The 20406-nt window shown below is 39.1% G+C and overlaps 2 protein-coding genes across 7 annotated transcripts in view; one reads left to right on the top strand and one right to left on the bottom strand.

Annotated features, from left to right (window-relative positions):
* Ddr (discoidin domain-containing receptor 2) overlaps window positions 1–20406 on the bottom strand; it is a 110025-nt gene that overhangs the window by 31704 nt on the left and 57915 nt on the right. For 5 of the 6 annotated variants that reach the window (XM_065488952.1, XM_065488951.1, XM_065488953.1 and 2 more), the window contains 2 exons: window positions 16835–16981; window positions 4135–4240 (listed from right to left, as the gene is read on the bottom strand). In XM_065488952.1, the coding sequence (XP_065345024.1) occupies window positions 4135–4240; window positions 16835–16904 (176 nt within the window). In that variant the 5' untranslated portion in view covers window positions 16905–16981. Of the gene's footprint in view, window positions 1–4134; window positions 4241–16834; window positions 16982–17045; window positions 17063–20406 lie in introns of those variants that run through there. The other variant, XM_065488950.1, reaches the window with a different exon arrangement.
* On the top strand, window positions 10557–12185 carry LOC135944394 (uncharacterized). The gene is made up of 10 exons (XM_065491288.1): window positions 10557–10687; window positions 10737–10827; window positions 10887–10994; window positions 11050–11100; window positions 11148–11225; window positions 11278–11361; window positions 11415–11448; window positions 11508–11566; window positions 11624–11741; window positions 11792–12185. The coding sequence occupies exons 1-10, from the start codon at window positions 10557–10559 to the stop codon at window positions 12031–12033; spliced, it is 996 nt and encodes a 331-aa protein (XP_065347360.1). The 3' UTR covers window positions 12034–12185.

Below are 20406 nucleotides of genomic sequence, written 5' to 3' on the forward strand. Positions count from 1 at the left end.
GGCTGTTATTTCGGTTATTCGGCCGCGCGCATTCCTCCTCATTAACGTGTCGCACGGCGGCGAATTAGCATTTTTCGCTCGGCGTCCATCTTTCAATTTCTCGCGGGCGCGTGTAATGGAGTCGTCGCCTAATTTGACGCGTGGTCGCCGCTTTATTTATTGGCCTCGGCCGCCGTTTAATTCAAATCCAGATAAAAACACGTGATGCTGTCGCGTCCAACCCGGCGCGAATGCAAATTAAGTAAGAAAGCTCTGCTCTCCTAAATGCTTTTCGGGCTTAAGTGGAGCCACGAGAAATATGGCACCAGATCGAAAGGCTGTAATTCGAGAGACGGAAAATAATAATATATTTAATCTGCTTAACATCATTAGGGTTGCGAATTTAATGCGGCCAGATTTTTAAAGACGAATGATTTATTTTTTAAAAGAAAAATTTAATAATTTAAATGATATAATAATGATTTTTGTGCCTCTTAAAAATCTTAATTTTTTGAAGCTGCAATACCACTAAAACTAATTAATTCCCACACCAAATTGCTCAAAAAAATCATTAAAACAGTGTCATAGCTCCAAACCGTTGAAAATAATTAAAATTCTTATTTTGCTAAAAATACCTATCCTTTAAAGACCGTCTCTGACAAAGTTTCTAAGCTCACCAATCGATTCTTGAGGGTCAAATTAGGTAAAGTGGATATTTTTGCGACCAAAAAGTGCAGCGCGATGTGCGAAGCACAAGTAGAACTTTTTTTCCCGCCAAAACAATACATATGAACCTATATGCGAGAAGTGTGCATGCGTAAGAGCTGGCTGGATCTACCTAAGAAGTGATTCAATTCGTACAGATGGTCTCTCTGCAAGTGCTCAAATCAGCTCTGACGCTTGCGCAGTTCTCGCATTCATATTGTTTTGGCGGCTACTTGTACTACGCACGTAGCGCTGCAATTTTGTTCTTTAACTAATTCGACCCTCAATAATCGATCCGTGCGCTCAGAAACTATGTCAAAGACATTCTTGATAATAATTTAAAAAATTAAAGGTAAATTTAAAAATAAATTGATATCAATATGCAACCTTTTGGGCGTGCGTGGTCGGCCGGTTGCCTAAGCCCTCGCCGATTAAGGCGTAATGGACTCTTCAGGACAGGCGTCATTGTGTCTATTTGTCCCAAAATAGCAGTGATCCGGGGGCGAGGGACACACCTGCCTCTGTGTCCTCTGCCGGCTGCGCCCGATCCAAATCTCTGAAGGGAATCGATGGACACGCCATTAGCGAGCGCGCGCGGGGGCGGCCGGCTGTTGTTGCAGCCAACAACAACAACCCTTTGATATGCTAATTGACGGGGGCTAATTGCGTTTATTATTTACAGCTGCTGATCCGTGCGCTGTGCAATAATCGATCGACCGGTGACACGCCGTGATAAATTGACGGGCAAATCGGCTTTGCACACAATCGTGTCGGCGGCCTAATTTGGCTCCGTGCCACCCACCGCACCAACTATATAGATAATCTAAACTTGCGCCGTGCCGCAACAATTGAAAATATTTATATAGATACACGCGTGCTTCTAAGTGCACTCAAGACCGGCTGACGTCAGCAGGGAGTAATTTGGAACATTCTTTTAATTCAAACTGGGGATGAAATTCGACGAGCAGGTCCAGCCGATGTAGGAAGAATGATTTTAAATTAATTAAATATATTAAAATCAGTCTAAAACCATCTAAATTAACTCAAAATCTGTAGAAAAGTGCATGATTTTGCTTCGCTAGTGGAAATTTTGGCCACAGTTTTAATTTTTACTGAATTTTTTTAAGCGAAAGAGAATAAAAATGCTTTCTTTGTCACCGTTTCCAGTGGGCCCAATTCAGACGTCCTTTCTACCCTCCATTTAACCACCCCTTCAACACTATTCCCAACTTTAACTGTACAAAACTTAATATTAGCATTTTAAAATAAAATGTTCGACTATTTCCCATAAAAAACAATCTTGATTTGCACTGCTCTATTAAATTAGCCATGCATAAATTACAAACTCAAAGCAAAATCGGGTTTAATCAAATCAACAGTTTCGCAGAGAAGGAGCGATGCTGCTAATGAATTCATTGTGCATATAAATAAGTGCGGCTGGATCCGCTGCCACCCTTTCAGCGGTGAGATTATACACGAAACACAGAGAGAGAAGATCCCGCGGCGCGTGGTACGTGATCGGAAAGGGCAAAGACTAATTATTAATCGCGCCACGCGTGCCACACTTCGCATCAAAATCTGATAATCAAATTGAAACGAGCCGCCCACGCTTTGAGCTGCGCGCCGATCCAATTTCATCCGCGCAGCACCCAATTAATTTTGATTTAAACAAACAAGTCGCTCGCATGCGCATAATATGTATAAAATATATTCGCTGCTCCGCGCAGTGACTAACGAACGACCACTTTGAAATTTATATTCCTTTTCGCTCGGCTGTCGTAAATGTCAGGCCAGGAAACGTCAATTTCTTTTTATTTCCCTACAAATTTCTGATGATTTAAATTCATCCTTCCAATTACTCATGCTCGGCAATGAAATCCGTCATCGAATGTCTGACATGGGATGGATCTTGTTTTCAAAAAAGGACAATTTTATTTTACTGTTCAAGTTAGTCATAATGTCACCAACACAAAGACGCAGTGGGAAGAAAGCTACAGCTGGAGCAGGCGACAGTAGAGACATCTGCTTGTACCCAGCAAGAGCATTGAAGAACAGTCACGTGACTCGATCCCGCTGTCTCATTGGCTAAGAGCAGGCGCGCACTGCTAGCTGGGAGTATGGAACGGAGCTAGCAAATGAGATGGCGGGATTGAGTCACGTGACTGCTCGAACTGCGTCTTGCTGGGCAGATGTCTCTACTGTCGCCTGCTCCGACTGTAGCTTCTTTCACAGACACTTTTCGAACGCGAATTTCTCGGTTGTTTCATTTCCCGTGGTCATATGGTTTCAACTTATGCTGTAGGTTAACTCGTGCGCTTTCGTTTGACACCAATTGAGACGCGGATGGCATGGGAAATTTTGACTCGGAGCCGCTAACGAAATCTCATTTAACATGGGAAAAGATAGCGACGTGCAGATGCGTCGGTCCACTAATCCGCGCGATCTGATCGAAAAACTGTACACTAAAATCTGTTTAATATAATCTTTAGATTTAAAAATCAATAACCCTTATACAATGATGATGCCTAAAACCGTTTAAAATTCTCAACCTTGAAGCCAATTAGCCCTTCAGCTATTGGAGAATGTATCGACCAAAGTCTAAATTTAGTATATAGTAGCATTCTCAGAAAATTTCCTTAAAAAAATATTCGTTAATGACTTAACACTTGCTTCATTTCATCTAAAAGCAATTTCCATGTTAAAAAAATCCCTGGCGTTTCATATTTAATTTATTTCCCACCTTGTCGTTAAACTGATTGTATATATTAAACCCTTTTTTGCGAAAAAAAAACGAGAATCACTTTTCTCTCTAGAAAATCGATGTGAGATGTCCAAAAGTAGCGAATTCTCTTAATTAACGAATATTCAAATGGAGTAAAAACACTTTGGGCACCCGCCTTAATTAACACCCATAAAACACAGTTATCAATTGGACGTCGGGCAACGGGCATCGGGGCGTCGCGCGCATAAATTACGGCAGGCGGCGCCAAATCCGCAGCCTAATTGACTGATTGAAACATTAATCTCGGGTGTCAACAGGCGCAGGCAGGTACGTAATTTGAATAAAAGCGCTGATTATTCCCAGCAGAAAGAATACAAAAAAAAATTGTCTTCGCCGAGAGTATTAAAATAAACGACCCAGTTGTTAATCATGTGCAAAACACGTCGCGCGAGCTTTTAACTTTTATTAAAAGGCTGTTTATCGAGCGTACCTTTTGCTTTGCGTAAATCTCGCGCAAACGTGTCTCGCCTCCAGATTCCCGAATTTGCATACCGGCACTTTGCCGCTTTGCTGCCTGCGCCCGCGGCACCCAAATTTCTCGTAAATTCAATGCCGCTTAAGCATGCAAGCTGACGACAACATTATTTTTTTTTCTTACGAACATTGCCGTTAATTCCGCGAATAAAGGAAGGAAGGAAGAAAGAAAGGAAAAGGAAGTGGGTACAGACCTTCCATGTTGCGGGCCAACACTGCCCGAGTCGTAGGCTGAACTGGCTGATATGTCCGAGTCGGGGATTCGACCGTCCTCCATCCCCAGAGCATTGTTGCACTGGGCTGAAACACATAGGATAATTCATTAATAAATTTTTAGTTAAACATAATTTAAAATAATCATTTTTTTCAATCACCGAAAATCGAATTGTGTGAATGAAAGGTGGACTGTAACTCTTGACCGGGTTGAGGTATCACCAAGCCTAGTTTTCGATCCTGAATAACTTTTCTGTTTACAAAAAATTTGCTGGTCGAAGGCCAAGGTCACAGTTTGCGACCTTTTTTCCAAACCGAGATTCAAAATTTCGAAAATTTCCTATTTTTTCGAACTTGGTGTCTTTTCATAGGTTTTATAGCAAATAAATTACTTATTTTATTAACAATTAACCATTTTTAATGCCAAAAGGATTTTTTAACAAAAAATAAATATTCTTCAAATAAAAAAAAAGTTACGGAAATTTTTTTTCCACAACTTATCAATAAATTTGACAGTACCCTGTTTAGAACAGGAATTTCGCCAATTTTTAAGGCTCTGCGGAGTGCAGAGTCATGCAGCAAATGGCAAATTTTAGTGCAAAAAGCATTTCTCATTCTGAGTCAGAGAAAAAAGCAACTTTCGCTTTCCCGAATGCATTAGCACGAGGAGAGTTGGCGCACCGACACTGACAATGACTGCGGAAGTGTGACAAATAAGTGTTTTGAGTGTTCGAATTTGTCATTGTCAGACGGTTTCTCACGCGCGCTCGCCGGGAATGCGGCACGAGAATTCGAGAGAGGCTTGAAATATGGCTGCTCACTGCGCCAGCTGGAGCGGCAATTTTGTTTCGAGTGTGCTCCAAATTACAAACAGCAACAGCTTCCGAGTTGATCCAAACGGCATTCCGTCCACCCAAATGAACCGACAACCGACTCTCCCAGATAAATAATGTGGCCTGATTGTTTCCGCCTTGCAAACGCTGATTTGTTCACTTGATTCAGTTAAGATAAAATTATCTATTTAATTCTGATCGATAAGGATATTTTTAAATTGTTGATTAACAGTTTTTAATCATAACATCAGATGATTCATCGTATCATAAACTTTCAACAAGTGTCTTCCGCCCCCTGGGCACTTCACGGTGAATTTTTGTGTTGGAAATTGCGACTTTTTCAAAATATCAGCCGAAAAATATTCGTTAAAATTCGAAAAATGGTCCGATTTAGGGAAAATTGCACTTGGGTGGACGCTCCCCACCAACGGGCGTTGATTGGTTCCAGATTCAGCACTTTCCGGCCCATAGGGCCTCGCCTGGGCCCCGAAAACAAAAGTTTGAAACATCAAAAAACCGCGTTTTTTCGACTTTAAAAATTAATAACTCGGCTGCTAAGGATCGCAGAGGAAAAAACCAAAGATTACCAGACTCGCCGTAAAATTCTGCGCCTTTTAGGCTCCTTTGCCGCCCCCGCCCGCCTCCAACGCCGCTGATGCCCCCAATATCTGTTAATTAATTTAAAATGTTTTAAAATTTTAATTGTTAATTCTTTTTAATTCACCTATTCTCCGCATGGCATTTCTGACTTGAAAAGACGCCTCCCCTCAACAAAACGCGTCAATTTTTACACGGGACGATAGGGACAGGGTTTGGTTGGCTCAGAGGACAACTTTGTACCTTACCCTTGCCCTGCAAAAAAGTGTTTGTTTTTTTTTTTTTGCTGCATTACAATTTATAGTTTGTGTGTTTTTAAAATTAATATATTTTGACTATTTTTCAGATTAAACATTAATAATAATAAAAAAATTAATTGCATCCTTATAATAATTACCTCTTTAAACTATTAATCCACGTGGCAGACACACAAAACTCGATTAAATGATACCTAAAATCATAAATTTCTGAACAGAGTCTTTCATATATCAATTAATTTATCAAATCACTTCAGCATTGTTACACGCCTACTATTTTTCATGTGTGAATATTTTCGTCATTTCCTCGCTTAATTATTTTACGGGCTGCGCGAGGAGGGCGTGGCAGCTGGATTTACTCGCTCTCTCTGTCGCGAGGCGCCGAAATAAACTAGGATTCCCCTTCGACAATGGAAATGTTTGCTCGGCGCGCAGAGTCAGAGGTGAAGAAACAAAACACGACTTTTTTACAACCGACGTATTTCAAGGGAAAAAACGAACACACGATCCGATTTCGCCGCCGCCGCCGTGTGAAAAATGGCTGCTCTCCATCTGTTTGACTCCACCGACTTTACTATGCCAAAAGGGAACAATTTATTTCAGAATTATTTCTAAACAGAACTGTAGTTTTCAAAGAAAAAAAAGGGTAAAAAACCGTTTTCCATTAGGATAATTTGTTAAAAATCTAATCAAAGCTTTTAAATTTTATAAATAAATAAATTTTAAATTTTATAAATTTAAAAATTTGTAAGAAATTCCTCTACAATAAATACGTGTTGTTATCTAATAAACAACTCGAATCGAATGAAGTGGCTCTCGTTCCGAAATGCCTTTTTTATCTTTGAGCACCGAATCGATGCGAACACTCGAGTTAAATTTTTATTCTGACACACTCGGCGAGCAAGAGAGAGAGAGAAAGATAATAATAATTGAGGGCTCAAAGTCGCGTTGACTCTGATTACGAAACTGTGGCGCGAGTGTGCTCTGTACAAATTGACTTTATTAACCTCCGTGCCCGGCCTGCAATTTTACACCCGTATTCACCAGAGAGAGAAAGAGAAAGAGGAGACGATCTGCCATTTGTCGGTCGTTGCACGTAAAATTAGCCAGAGCGCTCTGGTGGCACTCGTTCTTTTTGCGTTTCTCGGCGTGATCAGCAAGCCGGCCCGTGGGGAAATCAGGCAATTCTGTTTTTGTCCAAATTCAAATCTTTCTTTTGTACCCGAAATATGAATTGTGTGAAAAACTCATTGCTGATATTAACTTTGACTTTTGATTTTTTGTAGGAAGTGAAAATGCCAAGATAAATAAAATTGTAGCTTTCTTGTAAAAAAACTGAATTTAAAAAAGAAATCTTATTAACTGTTGGGCATTTTTATCTCGTTCTCAAGATCATTTAACTGTTTATTGTACCAAAAATTGGTGGAGAAAAATGCTATCAGTTTTTTTTAATATTCTTCTACATTTTTAAATTCATCTGTAAGCACAATTTTTATTTTCCCGCAATCTTTTCATATTAAAATTGTTAAAAAGAGGACAAAATTATGAAAGATTACAAAAAGGAACAAGATTCATTTAATTTATTTCAGATTTTAAGGCGAGTTTAAAATAAAGATTGTTGAAACTTGATTGGTCGGTGTTCGAAGCCGCCAATAGATGGTGCCAGCCTATACTTTAGATTTTAAGGCACACTCTTTTCAGAAATGTAAAATGGGAAGATATATTTATATTAGAGATAATTGTCAGGCAAAAAGCTGTCAAAAACACCCTTTATTACATTTTTAAAATTTGAAGATTCTGGAAATTAGGAACTAGCATATTAAATTTCATGGCATTAACATATTTTTTAATTTTTTTATACAAATTATAGATCAATTTCGAATTTACATAAATTGAGAAATAATAATAGTTGTTGCAAAAAGACATAAAAAATGTTATTTATTTATTGAACCTGACTGCATTCAATATAATTATTTCCATCACAAAATGTTGCACACCAAACACTTAATGGGCTTGCACAACTAGTGAATTAGCCTGTAATTCCCTTTTTAATTGATTAATTTTCATCCTTGAGGAATTAAAAACAGAGTTGAGAGCACGTTTGAACCAAAATATGAGGAGCTATAAACGATAATGAATTAAAGAGCCGATAAGAGATTTGCGGGGCCTGATCGATAATAATTTCATTTGGCCGCGCGTGTGATGGGTGATGCGGGAGCGTCTGATGGTGCTATTTTATTACTGGCACTGCCATCCACCGGCTGCACGAATCGATCACTCGCGGCCGCTCTCGCATGCCCCATTACGGCAAACACGAAATGCACCACACAACCAACACTCGAGCTTTTCCGCTATTTTCGTTGGAAAACTGGCGCTTTCGGGGCCAAATTGGCCGCCGCAGTCGATATACACGCGCGGTGTATTTAGAGCTGTGAAAACATGTCAGCGAGAAGGAAGCGCACGTCACTCAAACAAACGCTTCTTATTTAGATCGCCTCCCATCGCTTCCACATATTTATTTGCGCTGCTTTTAAACGGTGACGGAGAGCAATTTGTCACTTTTAATTCGAACAATGAATTCTTCTTGTTCCGATCTTGATTTTAAGTGGAGTGATAAAGGACAAAGATCAAAATTAATTAAATTGGCAATAATTTTCACAATTTGCCGAAATTTTAATGGCTTTTAAAATAAATTGGGAATTTCTCAATTTTGTTCAATTGAGCTCGAAGATTTAAAGACACTACTTGAAAAATTTACCAAACCCTTAAGTCGTCTGAAATAATAAAAAGTTGATTTTCTTAGAAATTTTAAAGTTTAACATTTTTATGATTTATTTCAATAATTACAAAACTTTTAATATTTATTTCGATTGTTTTAAGCATTTCAAGATTAAAATTGTTGAAACAATAATTGTGATAAAAAAATTCTTATTAAAATTTGGCGTTAGAGCACTTATTACTTGAAATTTATTAATAAAAATTAATTTCCTATTTTTGAATTATTGATTTATATTCACAAATAGATAATAATAAATAATTGCAAACCTTTTTTGTTCATGAAAAATCAGTAATTTGAAAAAAGATCATAAGTGACCTATATAGGAACCAAAATTCAATGAAACTTAGTGGACTCTGAACAAAAATCCCTTATCAAAGAAAAAAATACAACCAACCCGACCCAGTAATAAAAATACTTGAACATTTTTATCCACTGGCAATTTTTTATATTTCACGTTTCCCTTAGCTTTTAAAAATTACACTTGTCAATTGAAGCAGACGGAATTATGTCGGTGAGAGATAATCCGCTCGATTGGAGCAGGAGAAAGGCTGGAAATTGGACACCTGTCCTCTGAAGAAGCGTTTATAAATATTGAAAATTAGGACTGCCGGCAGCAGCCAACGCAGCGAGCGTTCACATTACGTGCCGCCCATTCGTGTCGGGACGAGGACGAGTCGAATAAATCGATCGCAGGGGCGAGTTTCTAAAAACGCCTAATAGATAAATGAAGAGAGCGTTTAGCGAGGCCCGAATTTATTCCAGCCAGATAGAAACGAGCAGCTAATTTGCAGCTCCTTTTTCTTTTCTTGCCACTCGATTAATGGCCCAGATCGCCGGCGATACATTCCGCCAAACGGTGGGCAAACACTAGACACTGTGCAAATATTTATATTCCATTTATTTCTCCTCTGCTTCTCAGCACCTGTAGACAACACACGAGATACACTAAATAAATGGTGTTTTAAATTGAAACAGAATTGAATAAATCGAGTCATTTTAAGGAATTTTTGTACAACTTCTACGCGTCAAAAATTTCAATTATTTATAGGTTACAAATTCGAAACAATTGCTCCAAAATCGAAGCGAAATTTATCTGGAATCATTTTAAGACCAAATACGAGCCAATCCGATCAAAATCCAAGGACCAGAATGATTTTAAACTAAAAAAATGTTTTTTGCACTTTCTCCGTAAGAATAACATGGAAAATTCACAATTTGTTTTCGAACGGGGCCCATAATGGGTTCCCACCAACTTCACTGTACGCGTTAGACCACCGCCGGTCTGGAAACCGATTTTCAAATTTTTCGCGCCCATAGAAAAATTAAAACCAATTTTTTACGGTTTTTTAGCTTCATATAGGTGAAAATAGTTTTATTTTTGTTAAAATTCGGCCGTTTATCCAATCACGACCCCTCATCGGACAGATCTCGCGCAGCGCTTTAATCTACGGTACCCTACCGACCTTTTTCTGGTTACCCCGACCTGAGATCAACTCCCAGGCTTGTTTTTATGCTTTTTCAGTAATTTCGAGCACTTTTGGCGATACTCGACAACGGTTTTTGCCTCTCCCCGACCTTCCTCAGGTCGCGCGACCTAAGGACTATTTTTTGCGTTTTTTTCCAGGGCTGCTTTTTGCACAATGAACATTTGCCCGAAGCCTCTAGAAAAGCAAAGAAGTTCAAATATATTTCCAAGCATCCGCAAATGTGCTTTCTATTTTTAATTTTTGACAAATTGTTTTTAACATGTGTGTACATATTTTTTTGGTGAGAATAAAAAAAGCAATAAATGTTGCAAAATGGCAGTCTTTATCAACTTGTAGCCCTACATCCTCTTACTCATCCGTTAATGTGTGTCGGCGAGGGCGTATTTTGATAATGAAAAATGTTGTTTCCTTTTATTGGCAGAGTCAGTGTTGAAAGGGTTCTGGTCTACGATGAAGCTGCTGATTTTGTTGCTTGTGGCTCACAATTTTGGGCTTGTTCCCAGCGACAGCATGCGGGAGAACCACCAGTGTCTTTACACGTGCGGCTGCATGAAATACTACGGCGATGCAATCGAAAAAAGGTAAATTTAATATTTCTCCCGGCAAATTTTATTGAAGAAAAAAAAACAGGATGGAACTGATGAGCTCAGGAATTATCACGAAAAACAGAGCCACGAGAGAACCAAATTCGAGCTACGACGCTATGTTCCAGTCTGAGAAGGTTTGGCTGAATTTTTGTTTCTTTAAAAATTAGAAATAATTTTGAAATTCAACTCCCAGCTGGTGGATTTTCTTGAGGCTGAATTCACAGAAATCAAGAATATTGTCAAATTGGAGTTTGGAAAATTAGAAGAGAGTTTGGAGACGACGTTAAACGGAGTCACAAAGGCAATGTGCAAATACTTTTTATTTTATATATTTTGAACTTATTCTCCTATTCCAGGGAGTTCCTACAATTCCTGACCAGAAGAGCTTCGAAATCCGGCTACAAGAGGTATTATTATTTTCTTATGTACTGAATAAAATAAATTTCGATTGCAGCATCACGAAGCAATTGCATCGGCAGTGAGCCAACAAGCGAGTCTGCTCAATGATTTGGTTTTGCTGACGAAGAAACAAGTAAATTGCCATCGAAACTGGGTTAATATCATATTAATTTGAAAAATAACAGTTTAAAGCAATCTCCGCGGACCTGATTGAAGTGCAGAAGAAACAGGACAGTTTCGAGGAAATTGCGCATAGAAGACTGAAAGAGGTGCCTAATTTTTGTTTATAAATAAAAGGATGACTTTTTAATTTTTGAACCAGGTCAACACTCTTTCCCACGCAGTCAGTGTTGGACGTAAGTGATTCTAAATAAACCTAACCAAATCAAACCATTCGAACAATTTCAATTTGCAGACAAATCAGTTTTTCTTCCGAGCGGAAAGATAATTGTCATTCCTGCAGAAATTTTACGAGTAAGTTGGTTTGAATTGAATATAAATTAAAATCTTGCAATTTTAATACGAATACAGGCTACCTGGAGCGCAGGCAAAGAATTTTGCGTGAATTTGGGAATGAATTTGGTCACAGCAAAAAATCAGATGGAGCTTGATGAGTTTCACGATGCAGCTAAGAAAGTCAACGCCTCAAGTAGGAAAAGATTAAATTTTTTATTTAAATAAAATTGTGACCTCCCGCAGCCTCCTTCTGGCTCTCAGCGTCGAACTTGGACGGCGGTGACGCAAATTTCAAGTGGCAAGACGGCACTCCACTGCCCATAAACAGCACTCTGTGGCTGACTACAAAGTTCGGGGGGAGCGTGGACCAACCTGACGACTACAAAAACGAGACTGAAGTTTGCGTCTATTTGTTTACGTCGAATAAGAAGAAATTGATCGACGGCGCTTGCCGATTCACCAGTCTAGTCATCTGCCAACTCTGATAAAATTCAGATTTTATTTAATTATTTTTAGAGTAAACTAAATTTTGTTCAATATTCACCTTGGTTTTATACCCTTTTGTTGCTGACCAAAGCAATAAGTAAGTAAAAATATGTTATTAACGCCTTTAACAATAAATAAAAATTTTAGAGAATTTTTCCCTTTGCCTTTTTCAATCATTCTAATCCCCGAACCGAAGAGAAATTCCGCTTCCCACGAGATGCCGAATTGACATGATTTTCTCCGGAGAGCAGAGAGAATAATATTGAGAGAAGGCGTTGTTCGGTTGCGGGACTACCTGTGTGCTGCCTGTCAGCCGGTCAATTAGACAAATGCCTGCGTCCGCGGTGAGTTATCGTCGCGGCTTAATGCTTTCGAGCAGCCGAGTGGGCAGGCAGCCGCCTCCGACGTGTGACATGTTTATGTCCGAAACGCGATCCGCACCCCGCCACCTGTCCAGCCGCTGATTCGCGCGCTTTCGGGGCTTAATTTCGGTTTAATTGCTCCAATCGGATGCTGCGTGCACGAGCAATTAAAACGTCGTTAGCCACGCTCCCAGCGTAATTAAATTATTGCACGCGTTTGTTTTGCCGCGCTTGCTGATTGATTGTGCTCTTGCCCGCTGTTTTGCTGCTGTGCACGTTGTAATTATCTTGCAATTATCAGCCGGACACCGGAGAAATTAGACAAATATGTTAATTGTGTACAGGAAAAAAATTTGCAAATCATACGAGACTGTAGCATTATTTATATATCTATTTGTGTTTTTTTTAAATTTTGGTGCTGGATAATTTTTTACATTTTGTAGTGAAATGAATTATAATTTCGGAGTAAAGTGGGTCTGCCAATGAATAAAATAATCCCTTAACATTCAGTTTTTGGGGCCCAGGCGGGGCCCTAAGGGACCTAAGGTCTGTAGTTCCCTAACGACCTTTTTCAGGGTACTCTGCGACCTTAGATCAGATTTTAATGCTTTTTTGTACTTTTGAGTACATTTGGTGACGATTTTTCATCCACAGTCAGAGAAATAAATTAATATTCCACGTCTAGGATAAAAATAGGCGACAGAGTAGCTTTTTTATTTTAATTCCGGTGGCACACGAAATGACAGGCCCTCTGGGAGCAATGATAAGAGCCAAATGGATTTCCCCTTTCACGGAGAAAGGCAAACAAAACGAAGGAAAAAAGTTTTATCCGCACGCGCGCACGCATCCGGCATAAATTAGGCATTAATATCGGCGGCGCGCGCGTGTGCCGAGCGCCACTTGCCACTTCTGACACGGAATATAATTACACTGCGTGCGTGCACACATGTCCGGCCGGCATTCGTCCGAGTTTCGTCTCTGGAGGCCGGCTAAATGCGCTGCATAATGCGCTCCACCGCCGAAATGGCCGTATGCAAATGGGCCTGTCAAAGAGTTTCACTCGTGTTTGTTTTGCGACCCCTTCGTCCCCGGCGAGAACTTCGCACTCGATGAATTACTCTGCCCTGCTAATTAATCGGACCCTAACCATCGTGCCCTTTGACGAGAAAAGAGAGCATTTTGTCTGTTGGGATGCTGGATTTTCTCAACAAACTGCGATTGCTCTTTGCGAGGAAAATTTTAATTAGGGCGCAAATAATCGTACATTAAAAATTTAAAAAATATTTTAAGATTTTTAATTTATGAAATTTTCTTATGCTCCTGTTCTTGTAATAAATTTTGTATCTTCAAATGAGAATATGAATTAAATCAAATCTTCTATTCAATTTAACATGAGCTGTCGAAACATATATTTCTGGAAAATCATTCAAAATTTGGCTAAAAAGGCGAACAAATTTTCATTTTAAATTTTTTAAAAATCTTATTGAAATTGATAGTTTCATTATTAAAATATTTGAAACAAAGAATTAGATGATGGTAAAATCAATATATTTTTTTAATTTACAAATTAACAAAGATAACCGTAAAGTTGTTAAATTACTCAACATTTGATTGATGAAAGGTCGGTTATTTGTCAATGGAACGTGAGAAGTCTGAGTCAAAGAGCAGGAGCTGGTGATGGATGCTGCGAGGGTCGCCCGCATGACCATCGCAGTGACCGCATATCTGCGCTGACGTCACGTTTTAATTGCCACTCTCTCAGTTTCTCTCCAAACTCTTTGTTTACTCTCTCTCTCTCTTGCTCGCTCGGCTGACGGGATGGATTTCGCTAGGTGGGACGGGGCCCCGAAATAGTTTTCCCGATCGTGATTTCATTCTGGCCTCGCGCGCATGCACTCGTGTGTTTATTTAAATAATTTTAGTGCGCGCGTATTTCAAGCTGGAGTCTGGAGTGTGTGTTTCCTCAAAGCAGCGTGTTTACAATCAAGCGAGCGCGACGAGAGCAAGAGCACGTTGCCCCCCTCGCCTGCATCCACTTTTGGACCACGCGGGGCCAAAGTTAACAGAAAAAAACAAACGCCAACATGAAAGCACGACACGTTTCATCCGCGATGCACTCCTTTCGCTTTTCACAAGTTCGGAAAAGGAATTTTGATTTACGACTCGACTCTCCTTAAATTTATGCGAAAGAAAAACTGTAAAAGTTTAAAAAGAACTGGCGAAAGATCAGACAGTAAATTGTGGAACAGAAAAAAGACCAAGAAAACTTGTTAAGTTGATTCATTTTTTTATAAATTATATATCTGCACAAATTTTATTTAGATTGAAGATTGAAGAGCAATATTTTGAATGTATTATTTTTGCTCTAAAAAATTTAGACTACTTTTTTTTTAAAGAAAACGAATAAAAAATATTAAAAAAGCGGAAAAATTCCGTCACTTTTTTAAATGTTATTGAATTCGTACTGAAAATTCATAAGTGTGCCGGTATTATATAAAAATTACAACTTTTTTGAAAAATCTAGTAAATTTAGAAAGGTCTCATGGACTTTTCGATCTTTATTCAACATAAAACGATTAAAAAAAGTTAATTCACATGAGAAATTACCAATAATAATTCATTCATTAAAACTTTATGTTGGCTACGACACTATAGTTGAGATTGTTGTTTTGTTGCTCCTGCGTTGAATAATTAACTTGCAATAACGCAGCCGAATTGAATTGCCTGTTAGTTGCCTGGGGGATTGTGTGGTGTTGCTGAGTGTCCCTGCCCGGCGCCCCAAGAAGCAAGAAGCAAAGCATAATAAACTCGAAAACACAAACTCGAGCTCTCGCTGCCGGCGAGAAAGATTAATGCGCTAATTAATTGATGACCTGCTGCTGCTGCTGCTGCTACCGCTGGATAAATATTTAATTAAGCGAGCGGCTAATTAAACGGGTCTGGCACTGCCGCTGCCGCAATTACGGATGTGTACGCTCACTTTCCGAATGTAAAGCAGCCGGCCGGCTGGCCGGCCGACTTGTGTTTGCGGCTCTGCCTTAGTGCCTTAATGAACCAGTAACAATATTATTAAGAGCATACCACACACACAAACGCACCTCTGCTTCTTGCAAAGCGTAAACTTTGTAAATTTGGGCCTTTTCCGGAGATGCGAGGACTTGGAATGCAGAGGGGATACTGGAGAAGGGAAAAGAAGGGGGAGGGATGGTACGTAAAAGGAAGGGATAAAAATGTTTCACAGATTGTGAAAGTGAGATAGAGAGAGGGGAAATTGATGAAGAGTTACCATGAAGGTGGGAGGGGAAAGCATAAAGGGTGACAAAGAAGTAGGGGAGATGAATTAACATAAGTTTTGAGGTTCATCATGAACCAGAGGAATTTTTTAACATTTTTTATTTAATTTTTGAAATATGAAAAAATGGGGGTTTTATATAGCCATCTTAAAATTTACCTTTCATGATAAATCTTCTTCCAGAAAAATCGTATATATTGTAAAATCAGGTGGAAAGTAACAATTTAATTTTCTCAGTAAAATTTTCTTGCAGTATTTATTTTAATTTGGAAAAAATAGGTTCATTGATATTCTGAATAATATTTTACAACAATAAATTAAACCTTGCAGTTAGCTCTAGAAGCTATAATATATTAAAAAATGATTTTCAACATTCGTAGCTTCATACTTCGCAAACTCTGTCGAATCGAAAATTTTCCTTTTTGAAATCTTAATCATTTATCATTTAAATAGAATAACACGATAGATGAATACATAACAATAATTTGCCAAAAATACTAACCCCTGAAAATCTTACATATTTATATAAATAAATTTTGCTTAATTCCATTTCTTAACGTGTTACCCATTAATTTTCCAGTTCTCGCATCTCCGTTCCGCGCAGATTGCGAACAAAAGTGAGTTGGCGCGTAGAAATGGTGGAGGCGGAGGCAATTTTGGCCGTAATGTCTGGCCTCAAATAATGAGATTTCCCTTCTGACCAGGCCGGCTGCTGCTGCTGCTGCTCTCGGGATAATCTCTTTTTGTCTTCTCGTCAAGCACACGCCGCGCGTCTCGTCTCAGCAGCCAGCAGCCAGCCGGTTATTTTGAGGCAAATTACCCACCCTCTCGCCGCGCCGTAAGTAAGCAGCTCTTTCGCCCTAGACTCCGAATGCACTCTCTGCTATTTGTTTTGCAGCCCACTTGACGCACACTCTGACACGCCGGCAGTCAAGCCGCCAAATTAGCCAAGCAAATTGATACAAAACGCAGCCTGTGTCGGGCTTATCTCGACTGCTTTTTTAATTTTTAAACGAGGGCTTGACTAGAATAGTCGCAGCAAACACTTGAGCGAAAAATCTTTTCAAGGCCGGTGTTACTTGCAAAATTCTAGATTTCTGGATTTTTAATTTATTTTTCCCACTTTGCAGCGGAATTAGTACTCACAGAGGTCGAGTTGCGTAGAAAAAGGAAGATGCGCGTAGAAAAGAAGGAGCAGCAGCGTGGAGGAGAGCATGGTCCTGCTGAATCGTGGGATGTGGGCCCGCGCCGGCCAGAGGGTGCACGAGGCTAGCTCATTTCATTCCGCGCCGCCTGCAACACAGAGAAGAGAGACAAACTCATCAATATTCCACTCGCTCGGTCCAGACGCAATTACAATATTTTCGAGTGCGACTCTAAATTATTCGCGAGAACATCAGACGAGCCGTTCGCAGAGCGGCGCGCCGCATTTTTCTTCTCTCTCGTTTGCACGCGGCTGCTCGTTTTGCGCGTCGTAAAATACACATCGATATCTGCTGTCACGCCGCTGGAAAAAAATGTTTGCAATCGGCGAAAAGATAAGTAGCAGCCGCGCCGAAGCAGATAAAGCACCCGGAGATGGGACAACTCTATAAAAATAACGCACCGACCGCCTATTTACGAGTGTGTTCGACACACATTTTAACGTTTATTGCGGTGTGCCAGTGCTGCTGCCGAAAAGAATTTTAAGCATTTCACGTCACCGCCGTTTCCACTACGCGCTGTACAAAAAGGGGAGAAATTACGAATTGGTAATGAATAAAGTGAAGGATTTTTTAGAGCGTATCGCAAGACTGGAAACCGGAATACCAAAAGATTTTTCCGGTTTTTCCCTTTTCAAATAATCATAATAATTATTTCCCGCAGATAAAAATGGGCTTTCGAGTAATTCCACTTCAAAACTCGAAAAACATTATTTTTTTGACTTTTTATGTTTTGCTATTATTTTGAATTGCAATTGTAAGCATCAGAATTTAAAAAACTACCCACCATTGGACTCGTCTTAACCTCCCCTGAGCAGCTGAAGAGTTTAGGAGGTGCATACTCACATCCCCTTTCATTCCCATTGCTACAATTTTGGTAATAAAAGCGACCAACGTTCCTGGTGCCGCTCACTGTTACATCGTTGAAACTGTATGGCAACTTAGGGCTAGAGAGTAAACACCCCTAAACCATTCAGCTATTCAGAAGAGATCAAAACGAGTCGAACGGTGGGTAGTTTAGGCAATTCTGATGGTTAGAACCTGAGATATGGATGTGCAAAGAACCCAAAAACTCGAAAATATATAGGAATTCTTCAAATTTCATTTTTTTTAAACAATCAGAATTGCAAAAACTAGCCACCGTTTGACTCGTCTTGACCTCATCTGAGTAACTTTAAAGACATGGGAAATGTCATTGAACTTCAATGGTTTTTGTATTACGGTATTATCGATTTTTTTCCATTTGTGACCACGCAAGTATTTACTGATTAGAACGTATAATTTTCGAGAGATGTATTAAAAGTAAATAAATAAATATATAAAATATACAAAATAAAAATTCCAGAGCTACCCTGAACAAAAAAATTCATATTTTTTTTTGCTTTTACATATTTTTTTCTCTCAGATCGAAATTAACGTTTCATTCAGGGTAGATGGCATCTGAAGAAAGATTTTGGCCTAAAATCCTTTATATTTTCATCCAGCACATATTTGATTAAATATTTTCTGTATATTTCATACCTCAAACATTATTTAGATGTGTCGCTATTTAAAATTTACAGTTTGTCGAGGAAAGACTCGTGTGAAAAAATGTAACTGCACCGAGACACGGCATATAAATTCAGCTCCAGCAAAGGCAATAAAAACAAATTGTAAATTTCAACGCGTGGCAGCAACAACAAAACTGCCGCTCTCGTTCTGGCACCGAGCTACGGCTTTGTTTTCGTGGCCAACACTCTTTATTGTTAGACACAGTCAATAAATATATTCTGTCAGCCGCGCGACCGACACGAAAGTTGAGCTGCGCTGTAATAAATGGACGCGTCAAAAGGAGCATAAAAATTAGGCGGACGGGCCGAGGAAAGCAGATTCGGGTCGCAAAAGCAGCCCATCTCCCGCGAGATAATTAGCAGTCAAACTCCGCCGTGCGCTGACTAATTAGTCCATCAATCAGGCCAGTAAATTACGGAAGCACGCCACCCACGCGCCTCAACACTTGAAAAATCATGCGCCGCCGCAGTCTAAATTTGGAGGATAGGTATTTTTTCGATTCTACTCGTTGTCTCATTTTAAGTGGGTAAAGGTAAAGGATGAGCTGTTTAGATTTATGGTTACTCACAAAAATTAATGACTGCACAGGACGGATAGCTTTTCTTTGGATGAGAGTTAATTTCACAGGTCTTTTAAATTTTTAGAGGAAATTACTAAAAATAAAATGTCACAATTTACATGAAATGGAATTTTTCTAGCAGGTACACAAAATTTGAGGAAGGTTGGTGACAGGGAACGATGAAAAATCGCCTCTGAATACCGCCAAATGTGCTCGAAAGTACTGAAAAAGCATGAAAAATCTGCCTGGGAACGGATGTCAGGTCAAGATACCCTGGAAAGGGTCGTTAGGGTACAGCAGATCACGAAATTCGTCGATTGCACGGGTTTTACGGTGAGTGTTAAGGAGCCACTTTTTATTCAATTTATTAATTCAAAGGGGACGTTCTGTTCCAAATTTGGGATGTTGTGTTGAATGGCTTTTTAAATGACTTTCAATTTTTCAATTTCCAGAGAGCAATCCTGAAAAATTAACCTTTTCAACTCTGGTCCATAATTTAAAGGAGAGTTATGGGCGGTGTTGTTGTTGTTATGCGCCGAGTGAAAAGAAAGAAAGAAATGCGTGCGGGTTGTTAGTGGACGATTAAAATAATTTACAGCGGAGAGAAGAGATGGTCGCGGGCGCAGAAGAGGAAAAAAGCGCGCGGCCAGATAGATTTATTCGGCGCGGGTAATAAATGTAGGTAGATGAAGATTATAAATTCAGTGTCACGACTTGATCCTATTAAAAGCTGCTCCACTCTCTCCCGCGGCCGCTCCGGTGACAACGGCCAATTTATGGCCGCACATTTTAATGGAAACCAAATTAACGGCACGGATAAATTATCCACCTTTTGAATTTTTGCACTCGCATTGCTGCAATTATCACCAAGCAAAAACGCATTATACTCGTAGGAATGCCGCTCACTATCGGCCGCTCCGGCTCAGATTTTCTTTTTTTCTTTTGTATGAAATTAATGTGGAAGGCAGCCGCGAGTGACGTCAGTTTTTTTTCGGAACATTCTCCACTCTTATGACATTTTTATTGCGGAATGTCTTTATAATCGCAGCCGGGACAGGTTTTTTGTCGATTTAATTTTTATAATCTCCTTAATTTTATTTCCTAACTGTTTCGAATTTAAATTTATTTTCATTCAACATTTCAGGTTTCTGTTGATAAATTTAAGGATAAATAATTTAAATTGATAATGTTTAAACCGCAGTGAAAAGAGTACACACATTATAAAAAGCGTTAAATATTTAATTTTAAACAAATTTGATCATATTTGATTATATCGATAATTTTATTTTTTATTTTAATTAAAAAATGATACAAAAAATTTTAATATATTGTTAGTCTTTATAGACTTCAAATATTAATTGGAATTCAATATAGTTGTTTCCCTTTCTACCACAAGATATTTTGAT

The sequence above is a fragment of the Cloeon dipterum genome, chromosome 4 (genome assembly GCF_949628265.1).
Source record: "Cloeon dipterum chromosome 4, ieCloDipt1.1, whole genome shotgun sequence".
Taxonomy (NCBI): domain Eukaryota; kingdom Metazoa; phylum Arthropoda; class Insecta; order Ephemeroptera; family Baetidae; genus Cloeon; species Cloeon dipterum.

Bases quoted from the DNA above. Each gene is read 5' to 3' on its own strand.
- LOC135944394 (XM_065491288.1), top strand. From the start codon at position 10,557: ATGAAGCTGCTGATTTTGTTGCTTGTGGCTCACAATTTTGGGCTTGTT. The intron at 10,688-10,736 runs GTAAATTTAATA...AAAAAAAAACAG, and splicing joins GGCGATGCAATCGAAAAAAG to GATGGAACTGATGAGCTCAG. The intron at 11,101-11,147 runs GTATTATTATTT...TTTCGATTGCAG, and splicing joins TCGAAATCCGGCTACAAGAG to CATCACGAAGCAATTGCATC.